Source organism: Saimiri boliviensis, chromosome 4 (assembly GCF_048565385.1).
Source record: "Saimiri boliviensis isolate mSaiBol1 chromosome 4, mSaiBol1.pri, whole genome shotgun sequence".
In the NCBI taxonomy this organism is placed as follows: domain Eukaryota; kingdom Metazoa; phylum Chordata; class Mammalia; order Primates; family Cebidae; genus Saimiri; species Saimiri boliviensis.
The window spans coordinates 96784550-96804079 of record NC_133452.1 but is presented as its reverse complement, the minus strand read 5'-3'; the positions used below and the strand labels follow the sequence as shown (position 1 = coordinate 96804079).

The 19530-nt window shown below is 38.3% G+C and overlaps 1 protein-coding gene across 1 annotated transcript; it reads right to left on the bottom strand.

The window, feature by feature from the left end:
* Positions 1–15184: 15184 nt before the first annotated feature.
* IL17A (interleukin 17A) lies at positions 15185–19316 on the bottom strand. Its single transcript, XM_003923111.2, has 3 exons — positions 19233–19316; positions 17905–18101; positions 15185–16764 (listed from the first exon to the last, which is right to left on the bottom strand). Exons 1-3 carry the CDS (start codon positions 19257–19259, stop codon positions 16527–16529), a joined length of 462 nt encoding a protein of 153 aa, XP_003923160.1. The 5' UTR covers positions 19260–19316; the 3' UTR covers positions 15185–16526.
* Between the last annotated feature and the right edge of the window lie 214 nt (positions 19317–19530).

Here is a 19530-nt window from a genome sequence, read left to right as displayed (position 1 = left end):
GGTCTGAGGCACTTTACTTGGAGGTAAAGCAGCTGTGGAAATTCGGGAAGCAAGAATTTCCCTAGATCTCGCGATTTCTTCAAGGTGGAGCCTTTGCTTTCCCTCCAGGAAATTAGCTCAGACTCTCTTGCTGGTAGCCTGGAAGAAGTCTGCAGACATGGTCTTCTAATAATGCAACCTGACGAGAAAGGCCGAGAGGAAGGCTGGTGAGGTCCATAACTCAGAAATCCAGGAAAGGTATGCACTGCTTTTTTTCATTTTTTGGTTTCAAAATTTATTTAAAAAATTTAAAAAAATTTATTTCTAACTTTCATGGATACATATAGGTGCATGTATTTCTGGGGTATGTGAGATATTTTGATAGAGGCATGCAATGTGTAATAATCACATCATGGAGAATGAGGGGTATTCATCACTTTAAGCATATATCCTTTGTGTTATAAAGTTCGAATTATACTCTTTTAGTTATTTGAAAATGTACAATTGAGTTATTATTGTCAATTGCCATCCTGTTGTGCTATAAATAGTAGGTCTTGTTTGTTCTTTTTGGGTTTTCTTGTACCCATTAAGCATCCCCACTGCCCCCCATCCCACCCTACTTTCCTTCGAAGCCTCTGGCAACCATCCTATTCTTTATATCCATGAGTTCCATTGTTTGGCCTTTTAGGTTCCACAAATAAGTGAAAACATGGTGTGCATTTCTTGATGTTGAAGACACAGGGAGGGAGGCCATAAGGGTTAAACATGATAACTTAAGGAAGATGCCTGGCATATCGAAGGACTTATACATGTGGGACTTCTGTATTTCATCTTTCCATTTGTCTTTTATGCTGCATTCATAGTGCTTTTAAACACAAGGGAAACTTGCTGGCAGAAATGTCAGTCATAGAATAAGAGCTGGGGAAAAAAGAGAAAGGAAGAACGTGAGCTCGTGGGTTTCAAACGTTGCTGAGAGAAGAATCAGGTGAGGACTGAGAAATAACCATAGAATTTGACAACGTGATAGTCATTGATGATGATGGTAGGAGCTGTTTTGAGGTAATCACAGGGTGAAAGTTTGATTAGAATGGGTGTAATAATATTTTAAAATTCTTCCCAATTTGGCCAGGTGGGGTGGCTCACGCCTCTAATCCCAGCACCTTAGGAGGCCTAGGTGGGCAGATCACTTGAGGTCGGGAGTTCGAGACCAGCCTGGCCAATGTGGTAAACCCCATCTCTACTAAAAATACAAAAATTAGCTGGGCCTGGTGGCACGTGCCTGTAATCACAGCTGCTCAGGAGGCTGAGGCAGGAGAATCGCTTGAACTTGAGGCGGAGATTGCAGTGAGCTGAGATTATGAGCGAGACTCTGTCTCAAAAAACAAAAAAATCTTTCCCAATTTGAGAGGTGGAAAATTACTATTACTATCTGGACATTTCAATTCATAACATTTTAATATTTGAAAGCTTCTGAACCCAATTTCCTCCTGTGTCCCCACCTCTGCCCTGCCACCATAACTTGCTTTTGATCCTGTTGGATTTATTTGTCACTTGAAACATCTCAAGGCTCAGGAAATGATGGACATGGGACAGTCATGATCTCATTTAATCAATAATCCATTTGGAAATTTTATGTCTCAAAGTAGACTTGTTGAGTTCTTCAACATGAATGGTACTTTATAGTGATACAGAACACAGTATATGTGGCTCTAAGTCTTTAATACTAAGTTGCTGATATTGACAACATAAAAAAGATGAAAGCATATATTTTAGCATTGCTTTGAGTATATGAGATCATTTTTTTTTATGAAGATGAAGCTTTGTGTTTAAAGTATTTGCCAGATTTTATAGTTTTCTTCCAGCTTGACCAGGTTCTCACTTTACTGTTTCTCTATTTGAGTATGCTGCCACCAGGGGATGCAATAGGCTATACACATGGTGGCCTGTTTTCGTTTTCACTTTGTTTTTTGGACTGAGGTTTTAGGTTTCAGATGTTGATTCTATCTTAGAGCCATTTTCAAATAATCTGATTTTTTCCATTCATTGGAATGAAAACGAAAATAACTTATTTAAGAATGAAAATAGGCCGGGAGTGGTGGCTTACACCTATTATTCCAGCACTTTGGGAGGTCAAGGTGGGTGGGTCATGAAGTCAAAAGATTGATACTATCCTGGCCAACATGGTGAAACCCTGTCTCTAGTAGGAAACACACAAAAATATTAGCTGAGTGTGGTGGCGCATGCCTGTAGTCCCAGCTATTCGGGAGGCTGAGGCAGGAGAATTGATTGAACCCCCAAGGAGGAGGTTGCCGTAAGCCAAGATCACACCACTGTGCTCCAGCCTGGGTGGCAGTTTGAGACTCAATCTCAAAAAAAAAAAAAAAAAAAAAGGGAGTTATGGTCTTGTTTCCCAGGCTAGAATGCAATGACACAATCTTGGCTCACTACAACCTTCACTTCCCAGGTTCAAGCGATTCTCCTGACTCAGCCTCCTCAGTAGTTGGGATTACAGGTGCCTGCCACCAGGCCCAGCTAATTTTTTGGATTTTTAGTAGAGACAGGGTTTTACCATGTTGGCCAGGATGATCTCAAACTCTTGACCTCAGGTGATCCACCCACTTAGGCCTTCCAAAGTGCTGGGGTTACTGGCTGCACCAGGCCAGCAACTAGTTTTAAAGCTGCCAATTTTTGGATCATGAGCAATACTCTCCATTTTGAAAGAAATTGATGCTCATTTAAAATAAGAAATTATAAAGAAAAAGTAAAAATTGTCCATTCCTCTTGTTGGCATTGTATATATTTGTTTTCTGTTTTTTTTTTTTCAATGCCTTATTTCAAATGCTATGAAAGTTTTATTCACAGTTTTGTCTTTATGTATTATTTTGTTATGATAATTTTCTAAAAATGTAATTACTGGGCCAAAAAACATGAACACTTTTAATTTAGGGCTCTTGAATTAAGTTATAAAATTTTTCAGAATGCTGTACTCATTTATACTTATTAGCAGTGAATAATTGCTCAGTTTAGCACATTCTTGCCAACGCTGTTTACTATAGTTAAAAAATAAACTTTGCTAATTTGATAAACAAAAGATTGTTTATTAGTGATAATATTTCTCCATGTGTTTCTAAGACATTTTGATGTCTTATGTTACATAAACTGTTTATTTGGATCTTTTGTTCTTTTAGCAGGTGTTCTTAATGCTTGTCTTATTAATTATCGTGGACTTTTCATATTCATTTATTCATTCAACAAATATTCATTGAGCACCTGCTATGTGCCAGATACTGTTCTAGGCACCAGGGCCACAGCATTGAACAAAGCAGACAAAAATTCCTGCCTGCACAGAGCTTTCATTCTAGTGGAGAGAGATAGACAAAAACAGAATAAATAAATTAAATAGATATGAGAAGGACATGAATGCTACAGAGAAAAACAAATTGGGGAAGTTGGAAAGGGAGTGCCAGGGTGGCCAGCCAGAGGTAGCTCCCTGAGAAAATGACATTTGCACAAATGAAGGGAAGAAGTTGTTCATCAGGCTCTCAGTGGAAGGGTGTACTGGGCAGAGGGAACAGCAAGGACAAAGAACAAAGGCTGTAAGACGGGATTGTGTTTAATATTCAGGTTCATAGTTAGTAGCCTAGATATTAATCACTTGCAGCATTTGTGATGCGTATTTTTTCAATTTGTTGTTGGCCTTTCTGTTTAATGTTTAACATACGGAAGATTTACAGTTTTGTGTAGCTAAATCTATTGTTCTTTTTCTCTGTAGTTTCTTCCCTAGCTTTAAAAAACTTTTAAAGTATTTCATATATGCAAAACAATGAATGAAATATACAAGGATAATTTAAAAAATTGGAAAAACAGCAAGCCCAAACACCAGACACCACAGCACGCAGGTTAGGAAGTAAAACCTTACCAGAACCTTGAAGCCCTGGTGCCCCTTTTCTCTCCCTCTTTTTCCTCTCAGAGGAACCACTGCCCTGACTTTTGTGTCCCCCTTATCCTTGCTTTCCTTTATAATTGTATCACACTTAGGTTTATATCCTTAAATGATATGTTGCTTAGTTTTGAAGAACCAAATGGGCAAACACAAACCCAGCTGGTTAGGAGAGGGCAACTTCCCACTGTTAGAGGAGGCTCCCAGGAGCAAAAGCAGCTTCCTTTATGTTGGTCATAGTCTGGCTTCAGCCTTTCTGAGATTTTACAAGAGCACTTTCTGGGGAGATAATGAGGAAGACTTGGGGAACCCTGAGGGCTATGGGGCAGGGCCAGTGAAGAAGACCTGGCCAGCTGCCCCCAGAATCCAGTATAAAGTTGTATTTGGGATACATCTGCTCTTCCAGGGACCTCTTTTTCCAGCTCCCCTACATCTGTGAGATGAAAAGGAGACTGAGTTCTGGAATTCCCACATGGAGGAGACATGCCCACTGACTAGGAATACCTCACTTGAACTGTTATGTGAGTGAGAAACTTCTCTGTGGGTCTGTCCTTCAGCTCTTTAGCCTACCTTCACTGAAAATGCGGGTTCTTGATTTCCACCAGAAATGCGGTCAAAGTGAGCAGAGTGTTTTGCATTTTCCGTTTCTGAGCCTACTTTACCTAATCTCCAGTTTTCAAAGGTAGGCCCACGCAGACATTTTGGTGGTTGAATGGGAAATAAGTGCCTTTAACAAATCCAAGCAGCGGGGCAAGGAGAAGATAAGAGGAAATTCATCAGCTCATCACCAAGGGAAGCTAAGGACAAGTAAGAACCTTGGATAGACTTACCTGGCCATTCTGTCCTCAGATTCAAAAAACCATTCCATGGCTTAAGGGGTGTTTCTCAAACATCCTTTAACATGTTTATCTTCTGAATCACATGGCTCCGATCTAGACTGGGTACTATCTACTCCTGGTAAAGGAGTTATTTCCCTGAGATCTCCTTTGCCATCCTGGAGGGAAATTCCTTAGCTTCTTTCCTATGTTGACTCTGTTTCCCGTACTCCATATCTTCCTATGTCTTGGTTTACTATCTTGTTTTGATGGAGTACATCCTCAAGTAGTTTAGTGAGAAAGGTCACATGTGAGGCAAATTATTTGCGATCTTGCTTACTTGAAAATGTCTTTTTTCTTCCTTCATAATACAGTTTCATCGTGTTTGGAGTTTTATGTCAGAAATAATTTTCCTTTGGAATTTTGAGTACATTTTCCCACTGTGTTCTTTGTTCTAGGGTCACTGTTGAGAAATCTGAAGGTATTCTGATTCCTGGCTCTTTGTACCTAATCTGTTTTTCTCCCAAGAAGCCTGTAAAATTTTCTGTTTGCCTTCAGTATTCTGAGGTTCCACTAAGATGTGGCTTGGTGTGTTTCATTTAGACAGTTGATGAGTCCTTCTCTGGAAACTTGTATTCTTCAGTTCTGGGGATTTTCTTTCATGTGTTTAGTTCCTGATTTCCTCTCCTCCAATACTCACTGTTCCTTCTTTCTATTATGATATACGGCAGTTCTTCCTGGATAGGACTCCTGATCTTTTCTCCCATATTTTAATCTTTCTGCTCTACTTTTTGGAAGATTTTCTCATTTTCTCTTCCAGGATTCTATTGACTGTTTCATTTCAGTTATGATACTTTTAATTTCCAAGAGAATCTTTTTTTTTTTAATCCTTGGTATTTCCCTTTTTAAAGTGCATCCTTTTTGATTTCAAGGATCTTCTCTGAGGATATTAATTACATTTTTGAGGTTTTTTTTTCTTGCATATTTTCTATTTCCTTCTAATGCCCCCTTTTCTTCTGTCTTCTTCCCTCCCTTCCCTCCTCTTTCCTTCCCTTCCCTTTCTTTTTTGAGATGGTGTCTCTCTTTGTTGTCCAGGCTGGAGTGCTATGACACAATCTCAGCTCACTACAACCTCTGCCTCTTGGGTTCAAGCAATTCTCCTGCCTCAGCCTCCCGAGTAGCTGGGACTACAGGTGCATACCACAATGCCTGTCTAGTTTTTGTATTTTTAGTGGAGACAGGTTGGGGGAGGGGTCTTGAACTCCTGACCTCAGGTGATCCACCCGCCTCCACCTCCCCAAGTGCTGGAATTAGAGGCATGAGCCACCGTGCCTGGCCTCCTAATGCCCTTTTCTGTTTATTATTATTATTTTTATTGCATTTTAGGTTTTGGGGTACATGTGAAGAACATGCAAGATTGTTGCATAGGTACACACATGGCAGTGTGGTTTTCTGCTTTTTTTATTTTAGTATTTATCTTCATGTTCGATTTTCTCAGAGGCCTGCTTAAGATTAAAATAAAAGCTGACTGGAAGCTCAGTGTATGTGGGGAAATTTGGGAATTCTGATCTTCGCTATGGGGTAATATGGGTGGGCAATTTGTGGGGAGTTCCCTCTGAGTATATTTAGGCTTTTCTTTCAGAGATGATTCTTCACCCTTTTGCCAGAAAGAAAAGGTCTTGTTGTTAGAGTTCTGGAAACTGAGGAGTAAAGGGGCCTGAAGGTGGGATCATCCTTGACATGCAGAATCTACATGACCACTTGATCCTTCTGTTTTTGGTGGTCCTATACCCTCACCCACGCTGATAGACCCCAATCCAAAGACTCTCTGTTTATTTAGAGATAAACTGTAAATTTTCTGGTAGGATTGGGAGGAGCATTTGCTTAGGATTGGGGTGCTGGGAAAAAAGTTGGGGATTAAGTTGTTGCTCAAACAACTTTCACACTGGCTCTCTAAATCTCCCTCTTCCCCGTGTATTCCTAGCTCCTGCTACGCAGGACCTGGTGTTGCTAGGGCCTTATCCTTTGGAATACTGGTGGCACGAAGTGGACTGGTTCTCAGCTTCCTCTCTGCCAGGTTAGGATTGGTCTCTCTAAGCCAGTAATCATTTATGCTCTGCTTTCTACTTGTAAAATTGTGTTGCTATTTGTTGGATTGATTTTTAAAAAATCATTTTTAAAATCGTAGTTTTAATGCAGTTCTATGGGAAGTAAAATTAAATGTTTAATCCATACTGTTAACTTGGAAATCTCCTTATTTCTGTGAAGTTTATGGACTCATCTTTCATATAGATATTTGATATTCGATTGTATTTAAATTTTCAGTAAATAGGAATTTTGATATGCTTATTGTGTTTTGTTTTAAAAGTAACATGTACTTACTGTAAAAAATTTGAAAATACACTGAAGTATAAAGAAAATAAAAATTATAATTCTTGTAATTTTTTTCAATTTTTATAATTTGTGGTTATTATTTTAAATTATTTAACTCTGTAATCTAGGTGAAGTTCTTTTGGATGTATGATGTAAGGGAAAGCTATACTTTGATTTTATTTCTCTTCCAAATAGTTAACAGATAAAGAAATCCAAACCTAGTCACTAAATAATTCCCCATTTTACTGTTTTGTGATGACAGTTTATTTTTACTGTATTTTAGATTCTTCATATATACTTATGGTATATTCTGAGTTATTTAATTTGTTCATTGAGTTTTCTATTCTCACATCTCATTATTTTTTTAAAATGCCAGCTTTAAACTGTTTCACTCCCTAAGGACAGAGCTCCAATTATTTAAATCTTCTCAGAAGAGCAGAAATTTGCTACATTACTGCATAAAACCTTACCCATAAGAATTTGACTGGTATTGCATTAGACAGCAAACAAATTAGAAGCTTGGCATGGTGGGGTGTGCCTGTAGTACCAGCTACTCAGGAGGATTGCTTGACACCGGAAGTTCTAGGTTGTAACGAGCTGTGATTGTGATGTGAATAGCCACTTTATTCCAGCCTCAGCAACATAGTAAGACCTCGTCTCTAAAAAAGAGTAAATAATTGTTTTCTTTTTTGTGCATGTAGTCTTGCCCTCTATGAACATTGTATTTCTGACCATTTATTCAAGTTATTTATAGTAATTCATCATTATTTCATAGTTCTCTCTCTATACATCTCTCTCATATTTTAATAAGGCTATTTCTAGATCTTTCAGGCTTTTGTTTTTTCATAATGGATGATAATTTTTTCATTATGTTTTTAGACTTTTTTTTTTGACAGAGAGTTTCACTCTTGCTGCCCAGGCTGGAGTGCAATGGCGCGATCTCAGCTCACCGCAACCTCTGCCTCCCGGGTTCAAGTTATTCTCCTGCCTCCGCCTCCTGAGTAGCTGGGATTACAGGTGCCTGCCACCATGGCTGGCTAATTTTTTTGTATTTTTGGTAGAGATGGGGTTTCACCATGTTGGCCAGGCTGGTCTTGAACTCTTGATCTCAGATGATCCACCTGCCTTGGCCTGCCAAAGTGCTGGGATTACAGGCATGAGCTACTGCCCCCAGCCTTAGACTTGTTATTACCACAATACAGGGAAATGATTTAAAAATATTCGTTCTGTAGCTAGCCAATTTCTGAGCATTCTCTCTTGGTTTTCCTCTTACTCATTTGTTTTCTCTAGGTATATGATGATATTCTCTGCAAATAATAATTTTGTGTCTTTCTCTCCAATGTTTGTTTCATTGTTAGGCAGGACTTCCACACAATGTTAATAATAGCGTCTCTGTATTTAAAAAATTTTTTTAGCTATATTTTGTTTTGAATTAAACATTTAAAAGTTATTTTATGCATAAATTTTATCAGCATTTTTCATTACTAATCTAAATCTTATCAATATGATGTAACATTTCTTTCCCATTTAATGATTCTAAATTTATGTTTTCTGATATTGATGTTATTCCTGATTTGTGCTAATATGCATTTGCTTGGTATATTTCTTTGTCTATCCCTTTATTTTTAAACTTTCTATGTTGTTTTAAGGATAGTGTGGAATTAAGAAATTGGGATATTTCTTAATTTTTGAAAATCTAAAAATAGTGTGGAGTTAAGAATAGGAATTCTAAATAGGAATGTGACTAAATAGGGACATTTCTTAACCCTACAGTATTTTTTGATTTTTAAGAATTAAGTGCTTACGCCAGGCGGAGTGCCTCATGCCTGTAATCCCAGCACTTTGGGAGGCTGAGGTGGGTGGATAATGACGTCAGGAGTTTGAGACCAGCCTAACTAACGTGGTGAAACTCTGTTTCTACTAAAAATACAAAAATTACCGGGCATGGTGGTGTGTGCCTATAATTCCAGCTACTTAGGAGGCTGAGGCAGAAGAAGCACTTGAACCTGGGAGGTGGAGGTTGCAGTGAGCTGAGATTGCACCACTCTGCTCCAGCCTGGGTGATAGAGTGAGACTCTCTCTCTCAAAAAAAAAAAAAAAAAAAAAAAAGGTGCTTAAATTTGAGACTCTGTTCTTTAAGAGGTGAATTAAAATTATTTACTTCTATTTTCTCTTATTTATGTTTTCTGTGTTTTTTTTTCTTTCAGTTTTTCATTTTGGAACTTTTTTTTTTAATATACTGTGTTAAGATTTATGGGAATTACAATTTGTTGTTTATGTATCGTAACCTATATGTATATGTGGTTACCTTTAGATTTTTAGCCTATTTATCACATTAGGTCACTTTTAAATTGTCCACTTATCCAAGAATGGAGCAATAACTTGAATTTACTTCACTAAGGCAGAGTCATTTTGTATTTTTCTACCCTGTCACTCCTTTCATCCTCATTTTTTTTGACTTATTTTACTGAATCTTGGATTATAGACTTAGACGACAGTTGTTATCAAGAATATGGGCTTAGATGATGGTAATATCTAAATTATAGATTAAATAATATTATTGTATAGGCTTAATAATATTGTTTAATCTATAATTTAGATATTCTTTTTAGCAAAGATTTATTTGACTTTAAGATTCATGTAAAAAATGTATAACCATTGTGTAGATATGTTTCAATGTAGACCCAGATTCAGTGCTCATAGAGGGCCCATGACTGATTCATCTTAAATTCTCAGCTTTGATTCATCTCTCAGTCAGAGTTGGCTCACACAATTATGGAGGCTACAAAGTTCCATGATAAGCTCTCTGAGAGATGGAGACTCAGAGAAGACTGAAGCATGGCTCAGTCCAAGTTCCAAGGACTGAGAACCATGAGGGCCAATGGTGTAACTCTCAGTGTGAGACCAAGACCTAGGGTTTCACTGGCACAAGACTTGGAGTCTGAATGAAGACCAGAGAACATGGGATTCTTATGTCCAAGGGCAGGAGAAGACCAGTGTCCTCAGTCCAGAAGAGAGGGAGAGAGGGAGGGAGAAAGAGAGAGTGTGTGTATGAGAGAGAGAGGAGAGAGAAAGAGAGAGATTGAGAAGGCAAGAGAGAAAATTTACCTTTCTTTTGCTTTTTAATGTTATTGGCATCCTCAGCCAATTGGATGGTGCCTATCCACATTGGACAATGGTGGATCTTTCTTACTCAGTTCCATGATTTAGGTGCCACTGCCTTCTAGAAACACCTTCACAGACATACCCAGATGTAATGTTTCACCAGTTGTATGAGTCTGTTCTCATGCTGCTATAAAGAACTATGTGAGACTGGGTGGTTTATAAGGAAAGAAGCTGAATTGACTCACAGTTCTGCAAGGCTTGGGTAGCCTCAGGAAACTTACAATCATGGTGGAAGGCTAAGGGGAAGCAGGCCATGTCTTACATGGGGGCAGGAGAGAAAGAGGGTGAAAGGGAAACTGCCAAACACTTCAAAACCTTCAGACTTCTTGAGAACACACTCACTATCATGAAAACAGCATGGGGGAAACCATCCCTGTGATCCATTCACCTCCTACCAGGTCCCTCCCTCCACACGTGGGGATTACAGTTTGAGACGAGCTTTGGGTGAGGACACAGGGCCAAACCATCTCACCAGCTATTTGGATATCCCTTAATCCTGTCAAGTTGACACCTGAAACCAGCCATTGAACATAAGCAGAATTTAAGCTATTACATACGTATGAAAAAATGCACAACTCCAAAGTATACAACTCAGTAAAATATTACAAATTTATTATTCATTGGGTTGTCTAGGAAAACTTGCCTGAGCAGATAGATGCTGCCTGACCTGTACTTCCTCACCCTTTAGTGCTTTGAAAATTTTACTTCATTACCTCTCAGTGTTATGTAAAAAATCTGATGTCAATATAATTTTGGTTCCTGATTAGATATATTACATATTCCTTCTGGATATGAGTCTTATATGTTCTTTATTTTTAAAATTAAAAAAAATGGTTGAATATATTTTGGGTATAACCTTTTAAAGTTAATTTTGTCTAAACCTAATTTTCAGGTGCACTTAAATAAATTTCCAACCCAGGAATCATTTTTTCCCATTGTAACTTTCCTTATTGTCTCCTTAATTTATTCAGATTTCTTTTTTTGAAATTTCTGTTTTTCACATAATTTTATCTCTGCTCCATATCTTTGTTATGTAAGATCAATTTATATATATATAATTTAAATAATATATAATATGTAATATAAAACATAATATATAGTATATGAAATAGATATTTAAAAATATATAAAATACATAGTATATTATATAAAAATATAGTATATCATATAAAGTATATGCTATATAGTATATAATATGTAATATGTAATATATAATATGTATTTTATGAAATATATAAAATATTGTATAAAATAATATATAATATACAAACTATATATGCTATAATATAAAATGTTATATATAGAATATTTCATAAAATGTATATCATATATTTTATAAAATATATAACAAAATGTATATTATATATTTTATAAAATATATAATATAATGTACATTATATAAAATATATTGTATAATATTTAATATATTATATATAATATAACATGTAATGTATATTATATATAAAATATATATATTTTTAGACAGGGTCTTGCTCTGTCACCCAGGCTGCAGTGCAGTGGCGTGATCTTAGCTCATTGCAACATCTGCCTCCCAGGTTCAAGAGATTCTGTGCCTCAGCCTCTGTAGTAGTTGGAATTACAGAAGTGTGCTACCACACGTGAATAATTTCTATATTTTTAGTAGAGGTGATGTTTTACCATGTTGATTAGTCTGGTCTCAAACTCCTGGCCTCATGTGATCCTCTTGTCTTGGCTTCCCAAAATGCTGGGATTACAGGTGTGAGCCACCGCACCCAGCCCCAATTTATATTTATCATTAATTTATTTCTTTGTTGATCTTCATCTGTATTCTGAGCCTCTCAAGCAGCTTCTCCATCAGTGCTTCCCAGAGACTGGTCTATGGATGGCTGCTGGAGATGATGCATCAAAATCAACTAGGAAACTTGTTAAGAATAGTTTCTCAAATTCCATCTCCAGAGATGTCTTTTTGCTTAATCTGATTTTTTAAAATGTGTTGATATTTTCATCAGCTTAATGTTGATGAGAAATGGGAAGACCAAGGCTATTCCAGGTAAGCAGGAAGCATAAGCCAAGTCCCAGCTTATGAGAATCAGTTAGGCATGGCATTGACTGGGTGGCAGGGAGGGAGGATGGTGGGTTGGAATACTGTGAGAGGTGGACTGGGCCAGGTCATAGAGTAGCTTCTGTGTCACGCAAGAGAATTGGTCCTTTATCTTATAGGTATGGCGGAGGTACTGAGGAGTAATTAGGGGATTAGTGTGATGAGATTTACATTTTAGAGGGGACCTTTTGAAACATGGGGAGAGCTGGAAGAGTGACAATCACTGTGTAATTGCAAAACATAGGTGTGTAGCAGTTAGTTGTGAGGTATGTCACATGTGAGTTGCTTTGTAGTATGTTAACTGCCAAAGTTTGTAAAGGATCTTTTAAAAAAATTATTGTAGATTTAAGATTATTTCTACAGTACTGCTACTGTTACTTGTGCCCTGGACCTTTTTCTGCTACAAAGTGGCCATGTAACAGCTCAGCTCTTTTGAATTGCTGTGGGAAGATGTCATGCATGAGCCTTCATTCATCATATGTGTGATGGCAGAAGTAATGCTATGCATTACTTATGAAATCCCATTTCGTTTTCTTTTCCATGGACACACAGAAATATTTTATTTTCCGGTCTCCACTGGGTTTAATTTGGGTCTGTGTGACTGAGTTCTGGTCAATAAGATTTGCCCTTAAACATGGCAATGTATACTTTTTTGGCCTTCTGTTTTCTTTCATTGGCAACATGTCCAACAGAAATACAATGCTAGCCACATTTTAACTGTGTATTTATTGTAAAGACATTTAAAAAAGTAAAAAGAAATAGATGAATTTGTAATAAATTTGATATGTTTAACCGAACACATTTTAACATTTATCAATATAAAAATTAATAAAAGATATTTTACATTAAAAAAGCTTATTTGAAATCTAGTATGTATTTTACACATAACACAACTCAGCTGGTACTAGCCACATGCCACATGTGCAATAGCTACAAATGCCTAGTGGCTCCTGTTTTAGACATTGAGTTGCTAGATGGTGCTGTAGAAGTCAGAGCCTTTGTGTCAGTCTGGGTTTCTCAGTGACCAAGTAGAGCAAAGCTCCGTGATGATCCCTGTTGGGATTGTAACAAGCACAAGAAACAAACCTTTGTTTTTTTGGACTTTGTCTGTTGCAGAAGCTATTAATTACTTACTCTGACTAGACTCCCCTACAATTTGAGAGATGCTGAATTATTAAATATAAGAAGCAAGGCAGAGAGGCCAGTTAGTATCATAATATAACGCAACTGCAATAGCAGTCTCAGAGTTAGCGAGGAAGGGGGGGGGCACATGAGACATTGATGAAGAGTTGGTCATTGATTGGATGAGGGTAATGAGGGATGATGCTGTTCCAGTAGATGATGAGTAGATGATGCCATTCCAGTAGATCTAAAAGCAGAAGGAGGAGCCAGTTTGGGAGTAAAGCTAGTGAGTTTAGTTGTGTCTCTGTTGATTTGGAGGTGTCTGTGGACTATTGGTTCAAGGTTCAGCTGTGTATTGACTGTTACCTGCCATGTCAGGTGCTGATGTTTCTGCTCTTGAGGGACTGTAAACTGGCTAAATAGGTAAAGCTGATATAGTCAGTGATAAAGGATATGCACAGTGCTTTTGGAGTCCATAAGAAAGAGAGGGACTAATCTAGGATAACAGGCACTGATGGGTCCAGGAGTCTCCTTAGGGATGAGACCTAAGTAGAGTTTTAAAGTGTGAGGGGAACAATAGGGGTGGGGGAGAGTGTGGAAGGCAGCGTGTGACCGGAGGGACAGTAAGGAGAAAGTGGCAAGGGCATTCAGAGCAGAAGGACTGCAGAAGGGATGGGCATTGAGGCCAAGAACAGCGTGGTGGTCACCACAAGGGAGGTTCAAATATCAGGGAGGAAGCACCCTGTGAGAGAGTGGGAGAGGGAGCAGGGCCAGATTGCTGGGGAGCGCTTTTTGTTATATTTGAATTCGTGTCACAGGCACGGGTTGGAGGATGGATTGAGGGATGGGAACAATGGCAGCAAGAACAGGTGGAAGGTTGTAGCAGTCATGGGGGAGAGAAATGAAAATAGATGCAGTCCTGAACCTGGGTAGTATGGTATTGGTGGGGAGAAGGGGGTTCATTGGAGAACTTTTGGAAGTGCGAATACAGTATTTGGTGATGGGTGGATGTTAGGAATGAGGGAGAGGAAGAGGAAAAAAGATTCAGGGAAGCCACGTAGATTTCTAGTTTGGATGACTAGGTAGATGCTATTGCTAACTGGGGTAAATGAAGACAGAATAAAAGCAAAGCATATCAGGGGAGGGGTACATGGAAAGCAGCTGCCTCTTCCCACCCCAGTGCCCCCTACCCCAAATACAGTAGGAAATAATGGTTTATTATTAGGTCTATATATTAGTGGGACATATATGTCTAGTGGGAAATAGACATATATATATTTTTGTAACCCCCTCTCCCAGCAAAAACAAAAATAGTTTTTTTTCTTTTCATCACTACCATTGAGGGAAAGCTCGAAAACAAGGAGCAGGTTTTCAGGGAGAAGCTTGAAAGCGTAAAGGTCACGAGGAACTATTCCTGAAAGCTGCCTAGGGATTTCCTGTAGGAAGGTGGTGACACAGATGGTCACAGGAATCAAGGTGTGAGCACAAAATGACACTGAGAGGAGGTGGCTGGAGAAGCTAACCCCTGGATTTTGAACCGAGAAAGAGGCGGAGAAAAGCCATAGGCCTCTGGGTGGGCTGGGGCATGCTGGATGGAGGAGGATGGAGTGAAGAGGAAGGTCTTTCAAGAAGCAGGGAGGCTGCAGAGCGGCCTGAGAATTTCCAGAGGCCTTCAGAAGTAGGGCAAGATAGCACGCTGGGCGATGGGGGCGAAAATGGTTACGACGTGAAACTTGAAACTACTCTGGAATTGAATGTGATTGAGTTTTTATTTTACTTGGGCTGAACTTTTCTCATACTTAAAGTTCATTCTGCCCCATCAGCTTCTTTTTGGGTCGTGGGGTGCCTTGATCAGACAGAAGCCGGGCCCTGGGAGTGTGGCTTCAGGAAGAGAAAAATATTTGTCTGTCGATCACTGAGGGGCCTTAATCTCCAAAGGAAGCCTGAGTGCAGGGGACAGACTGGATGTTGTAGTCTGAAAACAATGTGTTTTCCCAGAACTTCTTGGGGAGAGTTTCATTTTCCTCATATGATCTTGGTAATGACATGCCATTCCTCAGGGTCATTATTTTATTTAATTAATTCATTTCAAAATGCTTCTGTCAACAGCATTGGCTAATAGTATGAAAGCCTTGGTCATCAGTCTTAAAGGCCTGTAAAATCGAGAACTTGGAATTGGGTGGTTCCAGGTCATTGTTACTCAAAGGAATCCTTTGTTTTGCTTATAGGAGAATTTGTGTAACTCTTCCCAATAGAGAAGAGCTGAGTTTGCTAAAATACATTTAATGAGAATGAATAAAGAAACATTTTCTTGCCAAACTTTATTATCACAGAGGGATTTTATTATAAGGGTGTAACAGAACAGAGAGTTAGATTTGCTGTATCACTTGTAAAACCTCAAGTTTCAAAATTTAAATTAATAAATATGAAAGTAGGTTTAGTCTTTATTTTCAGCCATGTTTTAACTTTTAAAAGACAAAGAGGAGGAAATGCTATATCTGTATATTGTAAAGACTCAGAAATTTTCCACTACTATTTAATTCTATCTAGCATTTCCCTAGACAGAACTGATAATCACATTTTTCACCTTTTTTTCTAAATAATTAAACATAAATAGGTCCTTAAATAGCTCAAATAAATAAAGGTTTTACCTTTTAAATAATAAAATTCTCAAGCCCGAAGTATTGTTTCTTTAAAAAGACATACAAAAATAAAGTAGATAATTCATTAAAATGGAATCTTATATCCCAAATTTATCTCAGGGCATATTAAATATATAAATAACTTAAAGCCTTTAGAAGAGTATACAAGAAGCAAACCAGAACTTAGTCTAAACCTTCCTTCTTGGAAAGAGGGAAAGATAATTCAGATCTCATCTCTTAGCCGAGCGTTACCTCTGAAGCTTCAATTGGATGAACTGCTATAAGAACTCTAATCAGTTTAGTCAGAAATGGGGCTGTGTCTTTGAAGGATGAGCGTTCCTGAGGGGCGGGCCAGCTCTCCAGAAAGCCTAACTGCTTTGGGGAGTGTGGGATTTGAACCAAAGCTCTTAGGCCACATGGCGGACAATGGGGGTGACGCAGGTGCAGCCCACGGACACCAGCATCTTCTCCAGCCGGAAGGAATTGGTGCAGTGCCGAGGCTCCCTGCGCAGGACCAGGATCTCCTGCTGGATGGGGACGGAGTTCATGTGGTAGTCCACGTTCCCATCAGCATTGACGCAGCCCAAGTGGCGGCACTTCGCCTCCCAGATCACAGAGGGATATCTCTCAGGGTCCTCATTGCGGCTGCAGAGGGGAGAAAAATCAGGAGGAAAGTGAATTTCTGGTAAAGTGGGAAAGAAATAAAACAGGAATACATGAAGAGAGGCAAGTCCACAGGGTGACAAATTATAGACATTGCAAATTCTTTAAGTGATGTTAGTTTGAAGAAGAACTTTGGAGACAATTTTGGATTTTTTCAAGCACATGAATTGTTATACAAAAGAAGACAATGATCAATTTTCCCCAATTTATTTGAAGAATGGATAAAAGAAGATAGACTGAGACCACAGAAAGAATTTAAGTTTGACACAAATGATAATTTTTTAGGGCATATTTGACAGGCAGAAGAAGACCAAAGGAAGCGTAGACTAGGAATCATCTAGAATGAGATAGCTGTTCATCTGACTTGATGTTAAGTGTCTTTATAACTTTCTCTTCCCTCTCTCTTTTAGCTGAGTGAATGATTTGCTTTGACTTTTGAATTGATTTATTTTGATTCTTCTTAGTAATGGGAAGAGGAGAAGAAATCCTACCATCAGACCAATCTGTAGGCTCCACAGAACTGAGACTTATTTGTATAAAGTCAAATGATCAAAATACATTTTGTATTTAACCCTTGTTGGGGTCTAAATACTGGATATACTAAGGACACAGCAAGCATAGGTGTGTTAGGAAGCAGATCAAGACTATGTAACACACAAAGGGGTAGAAATACCCCAGTGACACTTATTCCACTGGGATTCAAAAACAAAAATATGCCAAGGAGAAAAGTAAAAAAACCCTAATTATTAATTATTTGCAATAAATCTTTTCAATGGTAGTGCTGGTTAAGAGAATAAAAACATTAATCCCCTTTGATAAATGTCTATTTTTTGAATAAATAAACAATAGATGGGGTCTCACAAGTATTAGAATAATTAATTTGGGTTGGTTATTGGTGTCAGTGACAATTAGCTCTAACAGGATAGAGATTATTGGATGCCGTCCTGTGCTTCGTTAAAGAAATATGTAGAAAGTTTGAGAATCACTCCTCTGCACAGTGGTCCTTCCAGGTTTGACTGGTAATTCTAAATGAATAAAATCATCCTTAAGGAGATTTAACCAGCAGTCTGATGCATAAGAAAGATGAAGAATATAGCATTTTAATCTGGAACGCTTACGTACTGGAGATTCCAAGGTGAGGAGGATCGGTTGTAGTAATCTGAGGTCCTTTTGGAACTGGTATTCCGGTTACGGATGTTCAGGTTGACCATCACAGTCCGGGGGAAGTTCTTGTCCTCAGCATTTGGGCATCCTGGGTTTTGCGGGCTTGTTATTCCTGCCTTCACTGTGGCCTCCAGGCTCAGCAGCAGCAGCAGTGACTAGAATTGAATGGGAAAGGAGGGAGAAGTTGGAGATTGGATTACTATGTGGTTCTTTTTGACAAATTTAATTGTGATGAGGATACATTGCTAATAATAGAGAACATACCAGGGCAATCTATACTACATTTTCAGATCAGTTAAAGAAAAATCTAGGTAGATGACCAATATAATGTGAACACCCTGGCTTTTAAATTTTTTAAAAAACCAGTTTCAACATTCTTCTTTTGACTTAGAAAAGACATGTTATCCATTGGCTGGCAATCATTTTAATAAAAATATCAAATCATGCCATGTCCTCAGCCTATCAGCACATGCATCATTGTCAGGTCTGTGAAAGAATAATGACTTTGATTTTTGAGGTAGCAGTGATCTCCTGCACCATTTTTCTCAGTCCCACATTCTCTGAAACTCAATGTGCAGTCAAACATTCACGTTGAAAGAAAGAGCTATAGAAAATCTATGTGGTATCAATAGTCATACTACAAATGCTGTTGGTACTGCTGGCAGACATCCAACTAAAAACTCGATTCTTAGGTATATTTTCCAGTTGGTCTAAATTTAACATGTATCGAGTCTATAATAAAATCAGATTTCAAAAAAGATACTTGAAGTTAAATATTAAAAAAAAATAAGCCTATTTATCCTAAAACACAGTTATACATATATCTAGTTAGAATACATAGTTTCGATATATCGAGAATACAGTATGAGATAATGGAACCAAAGTCGCTGCTACGGCTTTCAAAATCTTAAGGATAGTGACCCATTTTAAAGAAAAAGGATTAAAGAAAAATATCGTGGGAGAATTATACTAAATCCTTTGTACTCAGGGAAACAGACTTTCAATAAATTTTCTTTCTTACTGCACAGCACCATGTGACACTTCTTGTGTGGTTTAGCCCCAATATAGCTATCTTTCAGTTTTAATCTTATCTTTCAAACTGCTGTATATCAGTTCTTGAAAGTGCTGCACAATGGCGTAAATATCTACCAAAGCTTTCATTTCCTATCCATCATATACAGTATTCCTGGATCTCCATAGTCAGAACCCAGCATTTCATGCCTAAGGTCTGGAAATATTATCTGGTCCAAATCAGCAAGAGCATTGCACGTTAGTGCAGGACTCACCACCAGTGAGGTCTTCCCAGGAGTCATCGTTGCTTCTTCCAATCAACTGGGGATGGATGAGTTTGTGCCTGCTATGAGATGGACAGAATGTAGCACTATCACCTCTCTTTTTATAGGGTTTTTTGCCTTCTGTGGTCACTTATGTGACGTGTCGCAGTGGGTTCAGGGGTGACACCATTTTGGTTAAAATTTCCGCCCCAAATGAGGTCATTGAACCTCTTCTGAAGGAAAATTGAAGGGTAGAAACTCATGTTCCTAAAGACCATGTCCTCTCTTCATTCTTACTTGTTAGAAGCTG

Coding starts and splice junctions, on each gene's coding strand:
- IL17A (XM_003923111.2), bottom strand. CDS start 19,259: ATGACTCCTGGGAAGACCTCACTGGTG. Junction 18,102..19,232: donor CTGGGAAGACCTCACTGGTG/GTGAGTCCTGCA, acceptor ATTCAATTCTAG/TCACTGCTGCTGCTGCTGAG. Junction 16,765..17,904: donor TCCTCACCTTGGAATCTCCA/GTACGTAAGCGT, acceptor TCCCCTCTGCAG/CCGCAATGAGGACCCTGAGA.